The sequence below is a fragment of the Ammodytes marinus genome (genome assembly GCF_949987685.1).
Source record: "Ammodytes marinus genome assembly, chromosome: 24".
Classification (NCBI taxonomy): Eukaryota; Metazoa; Chordata; class Actinopteri; order Uranoscopiformes; family Ammodytidae; genus Ammodytes; species Ammodytes marinus.
In genome coordinates this window covers 15756437-15770381 of record NC_137228.1, presented here as the reverse complement: position 1 = coordinate 15770381, position 13945 = coordinate 15756437, and the positions used below count along the sequence as shown (strand labels likewise).

Below are 13945 nucleotides of genomic sequence, written 5' to 3'. Positions count from 1 at the left end.
AGTCTCTCTCCTGAAGTGGCAACATGTGGTCTGCCTCCCCTGCACCCCTCACTTCCTCTGAATAAAGATATTAGCCGATAGTATCATATTGTTGTTCAGATGAGCTAAACCACAAACACCAAGTTTCATAGCAAAGAACCGGACGTGAATCTTCTCACCCACAGATTTACAGGAAGCTTCAGCTTTAGGTATTAATTTATCTTGAACATGGTTTCATATGTTGGTAGTTCATCAACATGTATGATAGAAGTTTTTCTACCTGAATCAATTTGCTTTGGCACAACAATCGATTAAGTTGACAGCAAGAAAATGTACTTTTACTTACAAAAAAAAACATGCTTACAGCACAATGAGGTACAAGGTGAAATGGGAGGGGCTTAAAACATAATGCTCTACTTGATACTTTTCTCCGAAACCATGTGCACGAGTGAAGTTTTCAAATCCATTGCGTCTGAACGTGGAAACTTTTGAAACCGTAAAGGGGAAAACATTTGCATTTTCACCGTGTAAACTACCCCTAAAAATGTGTTTGGTTGCCTAGATACAGGGGGTTGTCTCACATTACCCGATGTCTCATTACCTCATTCTCCCCTACATCTCAGAGGTTTGTGTTTAAATTTCATCCAAAAATACTCAAAGATACATTTATAACAGGGAGACTGAGAGAAGCATTACGCGCCCCACACACATCCTGCGTCTACCTCTGGAGCGCGTCGCGTTACCTTACTGCTGCCTCTCTCGGACTTTTCTCGGACACACATGCAACGTCTCAGCAGCTGCTGCTGCTGCAGCGCTGCTTCTAAAAGCCCTATCTTTCTACATAGAGTTTTCATAGATAATTCCCATTAAAAATGAAGTTATTTCATGTCATCTATGATGCATATGATTTATATTGAGTCTGGACAGTAATCCGTGCGCCCCATTGTAATTTTTTTTCTTTTTTTTTTGCCATATTTTCGCTTGTTGGAAGTTTTATTTTGAAGGGGACACACCAGGAAATGGTGAAACTACAGCGAAAGCTGCCAGTATGAAGTCAATATGACTCTCAGCAGAGTATTTCTCTATCAGTTAAAGCACAGAGACGCGAGAGAGACGCGCTGCTCTCAGAAAAAAATAGGCGAGCCTCCTGAGGTGAAGGGGAGCGTCGCTGCAGACGTGCCTCCGACGCGCCTCAGCAGTGCGTCTGAGGTTGGATGTGTGCTCGCTCTACGTTGATTTCACAGTCTGTGACCAAAAGTCAGACGCAGACGCGAGGTAGACGCGCAGTAGAGGTAGGATGTGTGTGGGGCGCGTTAGGCGTCCATGTATTTCTATTACAACGAAGAAATAGGACTGACAGTTATAGTTATACTCTGAGACCACTCCCACTCGTAACTATTGCACTGAGCCAGTAGGCCTGTAGGCCAAACTGAATGTGCGCCTCATATCAGGACATCCAGCGAGAGGAGACATGTTTCTCTGCAGTCTAAACTATTTTACCAAAAGCCTTGTGTTGAAACATGCCTTCACTCCCTAGATGTCCTGATAGAAGACATTCAGTTTGGCCTTCACTGCAGGAACAACTGAAAAGCTTTTTGTTGACTTTCACTTTTTATTTCAGACTCAAAACAACATCACATGAAACTCAAAACAAGCATTAAAGGTCCCATAATATGCAAAATGCACTTTTTCAATGTTTTTAACATAAATGTGGGTCTGTTACAACCCGGCTCGGGGAAGGAACATAAAGTAGTCAAACCACTGGTAAAAGTATAAGAAGATGATGTTTATTGTAACAAAAGGGTGATTGTTGGCCATGTTGCTGGCCCTGGCTGGAGAGAGTGAGTCAATTAAGCCTCCAGGCTTAAATAGGCAGCACAGGTGGCAGTTAACGAGGTGAGGGAGGGGCTGAAGGAGCTCTGCAAACATAGAGCAGATCTACACATAACAGGGTCCACGGTGTGCCTAACCAGAAACTTCCACTGTGGAATATTCTATGATAAGCCCCCCACCCCTATTTCTTATTGGTGCACGGACCCCAGATCCTTTGGATAAATGTCCTTCAAACGCCATATTGTTTTCCCCGCTAAGCGACAAGATGCCCGTGGTACAGCAAGGCACGCTGAATGTTACATAAACCAACACAGAAGCATCTTGCTCATAATCCACTCATGTATCTTACCCACAGCAGTCTAATAATGCCTCGTGTATAGCAAGACAAAGGAGAGAAAGCTACTTGTGCAGTAATTCAAACGGTGAAACGAAAAGGAATGTTTTATTGGTTATGTGCCTGACAGTGTTGTGTAGCGATTAGCTTCGGGAGTAGCATCCAGCTTTAGATCAAAATCACCTATTTACATTCCCACAGCAGTCGGTTATAACAAGACAAATGATAGGAAGCTACTAGTGTAGAAATCAAACTTTGAAGCTAATGTTTTTGCTGGTTTTAAGTCGGCTGAGTGTTATTTGTAGCCGTTAGCTCCCGAGTAGCTTCGCAGTAGAGTAAATACACAGCCTAGGCTCTGTAAACAGGGTTAATACACAGCCTAGGCTCTGTAAACAGAAATGTTAACAATTCTTCAGAATCACTGACTCCACATTTAAAGGTTTTCTCCAGAGTTCTTTAGAATGTGTTGTGTTGCTTGTTAGCGTGTTGCTAGTTAGCGTGTTGCTAGTTAGCGTGTGGCTTTAGCTTTATAGGTAACGTGTGTGTCTGCCTAAACACAGGCCCACAGCAGACAGAGCAGTGTGGGGCAGAGGGAGGTGTGTGTGTCTGCAGCGCCGCCTGCTGGTGTAGGAAGGAGAGACGCCTCTGTGCCTTCAAACCTGGCTATGGGTTTATCTGGAACAAGGAGAAGAGACACAACCACATCAATACACAGGGTTAGTGCAGATCAGCTCCACAAAACCTTCTCTGTGTTTCTCAGTTTGGAGCTACAGACACACTGATGGATGACTTCCTGTCAGATCACTGACAGACGTCTACAAACAGTGACTGTGTGTGTGTGTGTGTGTGTGTGTGTGTGTGTGTGTGTGTGTGTGTGTGTGTGTGTGTGTGTGTGTGTGTGTGTGTGTGTGTGTGTGTGTCTCTCTCTTTAACAATGGAAGACTTTTTAACATTACTTTAAATGTATGTGAAGAGAGCAGGGAACTCAGGAGTCATGGTTAATGTCTGAACAGGGTAACAAAGTTACCGTTGTTATGGTTCCCTCTATCCACCAATGAGAGAGCAGCACTGACCTGTCAGCAAGAGCGTCACAGTTTGCTCGTAAAAATACTTTTTGAATTCGACGTGACACTTGTACGTTCCGTTGTCTTTCATTGTCACATTGTTTATCACGATGGAGAAATTCCCTTTGGTGTAAAAACTGGTCACGCGGCCGCTGAACTGATTTTTTTTTGCCGCTTTGGAACGGTTGGGCCCGTCAATCATAATGTCCAATACATGGATTTGATCTTTATCCCTCCAGTAAAAAGACACTGGATCCTGGAAATGAGAATGTGACATTTATCAATCAATCTATCTTAGGCTGATATGATAATCTGATGGTATGATGACCTTAAAGAGCACCTATTATACTTTTTTGTCTTTTCTGACCTACACATGTTGTTATAATAGTTTATAGTCATCTTTAACGAAACTAAAGTGTCAAGTAATGACGTACATGTATTTAGACATATTCCTTTGCAGGTCTCCAGGAAGGTAACCAATCACAACGGAGTGGCTTTAGAGCAGGGGTGTCCAAACTTTTTTCACTGAGGGCCACATACAGAAAAATCTACGAAGGGCCGGGCCACTTTGCAAAAATAACACATTTATCAGGACATGTAGCTGCTCTGATGTTTAGTTTCATAGTGTCTTCGTAAATTGTAATCCTTCTTCACGGCAACACTTCACTTGCACATTAAACGGACACATCCTGCCTCTTGTTAAATGCCATTGATACACCCAGTGTGTTCTGCTTTTGTGTCTAATGTCCAGCTGGGTGAAAAAAGTAGCCAGCCGAGATCCCGACCCCCCGGGAGATTTTTTCAAGTTTTTAAAGTGAAATGCATGAATCTGGTGCACTTTGAGAGGGAAATTAAGAGGCTAAAGCTGAACAATTTTGTATGAAAAAAAATGGAGACACTGTGTCAGATGAATTAGAAGCTATTGGAGAAGGACACATGGATTTTCCATAATAATATTAATTTAAAATAAAATATTATGCAGGGTCCTCTGGGATGGGCTTGGTGCTCTTTTTCTTTTATGGGACATATTTCTCTGTAATATAACGAGTGCATTTAAATTATTTAAAAATTAAAAGGGCCATATTACATTATATTTTAAAAATGTGCCACGGGCCAATCAATCAGTTTTGACAACCCTGTCTACACATTTCATCTAGTCAAAGTTATGATGCAGGAGTATTCTGAACATTATTAAACTTGTATGTTAACGTCCTGTGTGTGTGTGTGTGTGTGTGTGTGTGTGTGTGTGTGTGTGTGTGTGTGTGTGTGTGTGTGTGTGTGTGTGTGTGTGCATTGATTCTTACCTGTAATTCGTCGGTACGAACACAGCGAAGGAGGACGTTTTCTCCGGTGAAAGCTTCAACTTCTATACTCTGCGCCACTATAGTCAGCGACGCCACTGACACAAAACACACAAAGAGTTCATGTCAGTTTAAAATGTTACTGTAAACCCAAATCCACCTTCTATCTATCTATCTATCTATCTATCTATCTATCTATCTATCTATCTATCTATCTATCTATCTATCTATCTATCTATCTATCTATCTATCTATCTATCTATCTATCTATGTCGGAGCCATAATGGGAATATAGAAATAATGAAATGGAAATAATAATTGATATAGCTATGGTTAAGTGGAGTTATTATTCTGTCTGGCTCCCCCTGTAGGCCAGGGTTATTATTGTATTCATTCACCTAATGAAGCAATAGTATCCAGCTGCAGCCCCGGAGACAAAACACCCTGGCGTGACAACAACACCCAGGTGTGACGGAAGTAACTGTGGTGTGACGGACCTTACCTGTTAACAAGACCGCAGACCGATACTAAGTTTGTGTTATTTATATTGTTTTGGCGATTAGGTTCAGGCATCACAGCTGGGTGGTTAGGGTTAGGGCAAGGGGACAGGGAGAGGTTAGAAAATAATAGATAGAACATTAGATTACACCGCGGCGGCCATCTTGAGTACGTCACGTCAAACAATAAAAAGACCGCAGACCGATAGGCTACTAAGTTTGTGTTGTTTATATTGTTTTGAGGATTAGGTTCAGGCTTCACAGCTGGGTGGTTAGGGTTAGGGTTAGGGTTAGGGTTAGGGTTAGGGTTAGGGTTAGGGTTAGGGTTAGGGTCAGGGTTAGGGTTAGGGTTAGGGTTAGGGTCAGGGCACATGAGTGACGTAGCAGACATGACATGGAAGCTAAATAGTTAGTCAAAAAATCATGTCCGTCACACCACAGTTGCTTCCGTCACGCCTGGGTGTTGTTGTCACGCCAGGGTGTTTGTCTCCGGGGCTGCAGCTGGACCCTACTCTAATGAAGGGATTTAAATCACCTGGTTGTATGTGAGACAGATGAGAGTGAGACGGGAAGCCGGACAGTTTTTTGACCGCAAATCGCAAATGTTTGTTTCAGAGTATAGCGAATTAAGAAGAATACTTTTGTTTGAAGCTTTGCCTAATAAAGAAAAAATCTGTCTGTCCTTCTCAAAGAGTTGAACAAAACAAACAGTGTGTCCCATTTACTGTCTCTGACCCAAACATCTGTCCTAACATCTGTCCTTCCTTATAACATGGTGTTCCCCTTTAGATGGAAAGCAGCAGGAGACACAGCTGTGAGGAGGCGTTTTAACACAAAGCACACCACTGGTAAACAGAGAGGTAAACAAAGCCTATCTGTCTGTCTGTCTGTCTGTCTGTCTGTCTGTCTGTCTGTCTGTCTGTCTATCTATCTATCTATCCTTCTAACTATGGAAAGTGTGGAGTTAGTTTCATGATAGTAAAGAGTCTATCACGCCGTGTTGTTGTGGACAAACTGATGGAGAGATGTGACATTTTGTGTGTTCAGGAGACGTTCCTGGCTAAACAAGACCTGGGAGGACTAAATTCTATACATAGGGACTTTCATGGGGCAGGTGAATCAACAACTGACTTGAGCGCTAAAGTCGTCCGGGGGAGGATCCCAGGGGGCGTGGCCACCATGTGGAATAAAAAATATGACCAGTTGGTTAATGTTATACGACTGGGAGTTGACTGGGCAATTGGAATTGAGCTGTGTTGTAATGATAAGAAAATAATGATTTTAAATGTCTATACGCCATATGAGTGCATGAAAAATGAGGATGAGTACCTCAGTAGATTGGCATTTATCATGTCTTTTATTCAGGACAATCCTTCTACCTGCATATATGTTATTGGTGACATGAATGCTGATGTAACTGATGCCAACTCTTTATTTGGTAAACATTTGGCTCAGTTTAGTTCAGACAGTGGATTGATTTTATCAAGTAAATTACTATTGCCAAATGATAGTTATACCTATATCAGCGAGGCCTGGCACTCTACTTCGTGGCTAGATCACTGCCTTTGTACAGTGGATGCCCATGACTCCATTGACATTATGAAGATTGACTATGATTTGGCTACTACGGACCATATACCCTTTCACATGGTCTTGAACACTGGCAATTTACCTGTGTTGTTGCCTGTGGATAAAGGCATTGATGTAAGAAAAATAGATTGGACAAAACTGTCTAGCACAGATCTCAATAAATATGTTAGTGATACTGATGCTTTGCTGTGTAATATTCAGGTACCAAGAGATGCCTTATGGTGTCGGGATATGAACTGTAAAGATGATCAACATTGTAAAGAGTTATGTTCTTTGTATGAAGCAATTGTGGAGTCTCTTAAAATTTCGAGCAGGCCACTATATAAACATAGGACTAAAGTGTTCAATGCTAAGCCAGGTTGGAAGGACCATGTAGAAGAGCTCCATGCAGAGGCCCGAAATGCTTTTAAAGAATGGGCTGAGTCAGGCAAAAGCAGGCATGGCCCTTTATTTGAAAATAAAAAATGCACTAATGCTAGATTTAAAAATGCACTTCGCTATATCAAAAGAAATGAAAACACTATGAGGTCAGATTCACTGGCAAGGAAGCTGCAAAAAAATAATGTTAATGACTTCTGGAAAGAAATAAAAACTATCAATAATTGCAAAAAATCTCTTCCATCTAATATAGATGGTGTGAGTGGTCCTGATGAAATTTCACAGTTATGGCAGAAACAATACTATGAACTGTTAAACTGTGTAAAAGGTAATATGTTTGTAGTGGATAGTGTAGATTTTAATGATGATGTTATTGTCACTGCTGCTGAAGTCCATGAAGCAATATTGAAGTTAAGAGATAACAAGGCCTGTGGTCAGGATGATATTACAGCTGAACATGTTAAACTTGCCAGTAAGAAACTATACCCTCTGGTGGCTCTATGTTACACAGGCCTTTTTGTTCATGGAGTGTTACCAGATTCTATGCTCTCTGTTGTGCTAGTACCAGTGATAAAAGATAAAGTGGGGAAGCTAAACAGCTCGGATAATTACAGGCCAATAGCTTTGGCCAGTGTCATGTCCAAAGTGCTGGAGACAGTTCTACTGAGTAGACTTGAGAGGTATGTCCTGTCTACTGACCACCAATTTGGTTTTAAAAGAAAGCATGGTACTGATTTATGTATTTTTGCACTAAAGGAAATTTTAGATAAATATAATAGGCAAAATTCCACAATGTTCATGTGTTTTATTGATGCTTCTAAAGCTTTTGATCGTGTTAATCATGGGAAATTGTTTTTAAAATTGTCTAAAAGTGGGGTCCCTGGTTTTTTAATTAGAATCTTGGTCTATTGGTACTCGCATCAGGCAATGAGGGTGAGATGGGGGAGTGTAACATCTGATCCCTTCCATGTTACCAATGGTGTTCGCCAGGGCGGAATTTTGTCTCCTTTTCTTTTTAATATGTATATGAATGACTTGTCTTTGATTTTAAATGCATCTGGTACAGGCTGTAGGATTGGGGACTCACTCATTAACCACCTTATGTACGCAGATGATCTGGTCATCTTTAGCCCATATAGTGCTGGTCTACAACAGCTTCTGAGAGTATGCACACAGTATGGTGATGATTTTGACATAAAATACAACGCAAAAAAGAGTAAGATCATGATTGTCAGAAGCAGAGGAGACAGACAGTCAACCTTCCCTGACTTCTATCTGTCTGGCACTGCACTCAGTGTGTGCAGTGAAATTACATACTTGGGCCATATTATGTCTAATGACCTGTCTGATGACAATGATATCTATAGGCAGCGTCGGAAGCTGTATGCACAAGCGAACATGCTCTGCCGTAAGTTTAGTATGTGCTCTGTACCTGTCAAAATCTCACTCTTTAGAGCGTATTGTACGCCGCTGTATACTGCCCACCTGTGGTGTCGTTATAAACAAGGCAGCATTAGAAAGCTTACAGTGGCCTATAATGACAGCATGAGGCTACTGCTGAGAGCTCCAAGAAGCTCCAGTGCAAGCCAAATGTTTGTAAGTGTGGGGGTCCCTACCTGCTCTGCTGTGTTACGTGGCCTGATGCATGGATTTATGTGTAGGGCATCTGAGTCTGAAAATAACTTAATTGCAGTTTTGGCCAACCCTCTATGCAGTTCGGTCAGATTTTCTTCCAGACTGTGGAACCATTGGCGATCATGTCTGTATGCTTGGCACTGAATATTGTGAAAGGCTGTGTATTTTTTACTCTGTGTTTGTGTATTTGTTTATGTTGTTTGTGTTGATATGGATCCCCCTGGGTCTGAAATAAAGAATTATATATCTGTCTGTCTGTCTGTCTGTCTGTCTGTCTATCTATCCTTCTAACTATGGAAAGTGTGGAGTTAGTTTCATGATAGTAAAGCGTCTGAAAAGAGTTATAGACATATTCATCAACCCACATTAAAGATATTGTCATTGAAGTTTGATAAACTTTAGTCCCACTCACCTATTTCCACTCTGTTTATGAGCACGATCAACAGCAGAATCTCTTCCAAGCTGAAACACACGACAACACGTTATTAAAACTATTCAACATTATTCAACACTTTATCTAGAGACGCTGCTGTTCAACTGGGCGTCTTTTACCCTTTTACTGTCATACTTTTATCTGATTATCTTTATTCTGCCTATTCCCCGTGAGAAAGGTGTGTGTGTGTGTGTGTGTGTGTGTGTGTGTGTGTGTGTGTGTGTGTGTGTGTGTGTGTGTGTGTGTGTGTGTGAGTGTCCTTGTGTATGTGTGTGTGAGAGTGAGGGGTGAGGAGCCATGTTAGTGTGTGTTCTCTGTGTGTGTCGCGTGAAAATTGGAAATTTGAAAGTTAAATATTCTTAGACAAAAAAGGTTAACGTCTTCTACTGTAAACGCCAGCATGTATTTCCACATTTGATGCCTAACTGTGCTGTGTGTGTGTGTGTGTGTGTGTGTGTGTGTGTGTGTGTGTGTGTGTGTGTGTGTGTGTGTGTGTGTGTGTGTGTGTGTGTGTGTGTGTGTGTCCTCGTGACGTCAGGCCTGTTTACTGCTTAGTGCCGTTACTACAAAGACCGGTTTTGTTAGTTTACAAGGTTCTGTTTCAGTTTTCACACACACACACACACACACTCTCTCACACACACACACACACACACACACTCTCTCACACACACACACACACACGCGCACACGCTCTCTCTCACACACACACGCGCACACGCTCTCTCTCTCACACACACACGCGCACACGCTCTCTCACACACACACACACACACACACACACACACACACACACACACACACACACACACACACACACACACACACACACACACACACACACACACACACACACACACACACACACACACACACACACACACACACACACACACACACACAGGTTAGAACCTACCTTACTCGTCCTGTATCTCTCCTACAATCCATCTCCAAGCAGAAGCAGTGTTGGGCTCGAGTCGTCTCTCCAGTCAGCCAAACGTTTTCCAAAGAACTCCACAGCGCGTTGAGGATTACTCATGTAGTTTAATGGTCATTTCCTGTAAAGACAGAACAAACATAAGGTCTTAATAAAGCTGAACAGTCTAGACAGTACAAACATAAAGGTAGGTATTAATAAAGCTGAACAGTGAGCATGCAACGGTACATCTATAAATCACATGGAAAATAAAGATAAAACTTACAGACGTTGCTTTAACGAGCAAGCAGATGAAGAGCTGCATCTCACTGGGAGAGCTGATCAAACTACCTGACTCACCCCGGAATTCCACTGGCTGCGGGTGCGGTGTCCAACGGTTTTGCTCCGTGCGCTCACGTGCGGCAATACCCACCGGCTCCGTTTTCAAACCAGCACGGCCAGCTCCGCTGAACTGCTGGGGTCGCGAGAACGAGGAGTTCCCGTGGTAATAAAAGTGACGGGCGATCGCTCTTGATAATATGATTCTCCTATATGGTATTTACACAACAACGAACGCACGGAAGGTTATTGTTCCCATCCGAACGAGTAAAAGAACAGTGGACATGCTTGTATGTGTCACTGTTTTGAGAATGTCACCTGCAGTGAACACCGAGTGTCTTATTTTGAAAATTAACCGGAGGTTTTATTGTTTTGTCGGCGCCTGTGTTCCTGTCTATCTCGATGTGTTCTGTGCTAAATTGATGCGGTGAGCTCCGGCATCCGGCAGAAATAGAAGCAGTGCATATTTCACCGGAGAGCTGGAGCAGCAGCGGAGCAGAGAGACGGCGCAGCGGCCGTGGTGGAAACTCACCCACTGACTGCTCTTAATTGTATTTTTGTTTCTGCCGTGCTGGAGCGGAGAAGGACCGGAGACGCAGCCGGTGGAATTCGGCCTTAACATGTGCTCATGACTTCCTCTCACCTGTAACCAGCAGCGCCTCCCCGAGCAGGGGCGGTGCTAGGGGGGGCATGGGGAGGCCCCCTGAAATCTTACTGGCCCCCCCAGTTCGGATGTTTTTTTTTTTTTTTTTTTTTCCTGATATCAAGCCTAGTTCAGAGATGATATGTATTCATTTTTTTCTTTCTTAACTTTTTTTTGATAAGTAGTTGCCACTTTCATCGCACAAACACTCCAATCCACTGATATAGGGCCAATTTTCAAGTACTACATTAATGGTAGGACTGTGGCCACTAGAACTGGTCCCTGGTCAGCAAAGGTCTTGAAAAGAGCATAAGTAGCTTGTGACACCCATGCACAGGGCCGACGGACTGCGGGGGAAAGTGATACAGTCGTGGGGGGGGCCCAAGGCAGAGGGGGGCCCATCAAAAAAAATAATATATATATATATTTTTTTTTTGAACAAGCTCAATGTGGGGCCCCGATCTTCGAAGGCCCTGAACAATGCCATTCCAAAAAAAGAAATAATTGACTGGCTCGTGATAGGCCCCTGACCCTTGCAAGGAGATCAGGGGCCTGCGCATGACTAAGGCATGTGTGCGGGAGAGTAAGCAGGAGCAAGCCAACATTGAATTGAACTGGTGGCGAAAATAAACGCAGCGATGTTTCTATGGGGATATTTAGCTGTACAGATATAAGTGCTGACAAAGCTAGGACAGTTTAATACTCCACATCACTGTGGCAACACAAACTATCTATCAGCTCAGACAGCGCAGAGAAAAGTCTGATGAATACATGAGAGTGATGGCCCCTGCAAGTTTCAGTAAGTTTAAAGAAGTGCCACACTGTTACTGTCTTTGAAATGCATTTAGACATTTTAAGGGAAAACACATTGTATTTATTATTTCAACTATTGAGTTATTTGTAGAACAGCATGCTAGTGTAGGCCAACAAGATTGATTTTCTGAATTTTCAATGCTGCTTTATTTTTATGTTTTAAATTGATTGGGAAAGACATGTTCCAAAACGACCAATAACCTCTGTATTTAAAAATAAATCAAGCAAGTAGGCTAATAATAACCATTAATGAATTATAGGCTATCGCATCACAGTAGGCCTATTGTCCACAATAATCACAGCCCCCCATCCATAAAGGAATTTAAAAAGTAGAATTTGCACTTGATGTGCCTACAAAAGTGTATGGTCTATTATTTGTATTTAGTGTGTCTGTATAGTATTGCACCAAAACAGTAGAAGTTTTCTTTAATTGTGCTTTGTACTGTCTGCATGTTTGCACAAAATGTTTACCTGCACATAGCAAACAGAATTGCACAACTGTAAGGTCAGTGTCTGTTGTATTTTTGTATTCAAATAAACAGTTGTTTATTTCTAAAGTGCGCATTGGCATCTTTGAGCAAAATACCCCCAAAATTTTCGCAGCGCCGCGCCTCCTGTGACCCTGCCCAGTGACCACCTTGACTAAGACATTTTCTGGGGGAAACACTGGTAAAAGTAATGATTTGGTCATTCATCAGATGAAATATTGTGGAGTTGTCTGGCTCAGAGAGACATGTGTAATGTAAGACCGCCTTTCAGGGGGCCCATCAGGACTTTTTGTATAGGGGCCCAGAATCTGGTGCTACGCCCCTGGACATGCACGTGTATGGGCACGTGCCCCAGCAGAGTTTTGAAATCTGAGTAAAAAAATAAAAGTTTGTAGTTAGCAAGTGTATATCTATCTACCTGTCTATCTACCTGTCTGTCTGTCTGTCTGTCTGTCTGTCTGTCTGTCTGTCTGTCTGTCTGTCTGTCTGTCTGTCTATCTATCTATCTATCTATCTATCTATCTATCTATCTATCTATCTATCTATCTATCTATCTATCTATGTGTCTATCTGTGTCTATCTACCTGTCAGTCTGTCTGTCTGTCTGTCTGTCTGTCTGTCTGTCTGTCTGTATCTATCTATCTATCAGTGTGTGTGTGTGTGTGTGTGTGTGTGTGTGTGTGTGTGTGTGTGTGTGTGTGTGTGTGTGTAAAGATTATCAGCTTCTCAGTGTAACCAGAGTACTATACTATTCAGAGTGTGGTATTTGGCGCCCTCCTGTGGACACATATAGTTACTACAACCACAACAGTGTAAAGACCATGGTAGAGGCAAACAATCACATATGAGTAATAGTAAATAGTAGAATGGCTGAGTGAGTGAGTGATCTATCTATCCATCCATCCATCTATCTATCTATCTATCTATCTATCTATCTATCTATCTATCTATCTATCTATCTATCTATCTATCAATCTATCTATCTATCTATCTATCTATCTATCTATCTATCTATCTATCTATCTATCTATCTATCTATCTATCTATCTATCTATCTATCTATCTATCTATCTATCTATCTATCCATCTGTGTAACTAAAGTACTAATAGTATTCAGAGCGCGGACATTGGCGCCCTCCTGTGGACACATATAGGAACAACAACCATAATAGTGTAAAGCCAGACCCAATCACACATGAGTAATACTTTCAGTTAAGACGTTCAAAATAAAACTAGATAAGGTGAGACATATGGAAGCTATACACCTGGTTGAACTTTTCAAAATAAAATGTATATTGTAAAGGTAGAATCATACTAGCAACACTTCCGATATGGAGTTTAAAAATAAAACTTGTATTAAACGATTATGATACAAAAATTGGTGGCGGGAATCATTTTAGTTTGAATGTGTTTTAAGTGTAACAGGATGAAATTAGACAAATGACATTACACATTATTGTTAATGTTAATTTGTCATCAGTAAGAGGCTGAGCACTACATACATATCTCTCTCTCTCTCTCTTGCGCTCTCTCTCTCGCTGTCTCTCTCTCTCTCTCTCGCTCTCTCTCTCTCTCTCTCTCTCAGTAAGAGGCTGAGCACTACATACATCTCGCTCTCTCTCTCTCTCGCTGTCTCTCTCTCTCTCTCTCTCTCTCTCTCTCTCTCTCAGTAAGAGCACTACATACATCTCTGTTTATTGTG

At 42.0% G+C, this 13945-nt stretch overlaps 1 protein-coding gene across 1 annotated transcript; it reads right to left on the bottom strand.

Moving 5' to 3' along the window:
* Positions 1–1667: 1667 nt before the first annotated feature.
* LOC307270099 (butyrophilin subfamily 2 member A2-like) lies at positions 1668–10652 on the bottom strand. Its single transcript, XM_080053259.1, has 6 exons — positions 10247–10652; positions 9961–10102; positions 9024–9073; positions 4515–4609; positions 3220–3466; positions 1668–2821 (listed from the first exon to the last, which is right to left on the bottom strand). The coding sequence occupies exons 2-6, from the start codon at positions 9990–9992 to the stop codon at positions 2697–2699; spliced, it is 549 nt and encodes a 182-aa protein (XP_079909385.1). The 5' UTR covers positions 9993–10102; positions 10247–10652; the 3' UTR covers positions 1668–2696.
* Positions 10653–13945: the final 3293 nt, after the last annotated feature.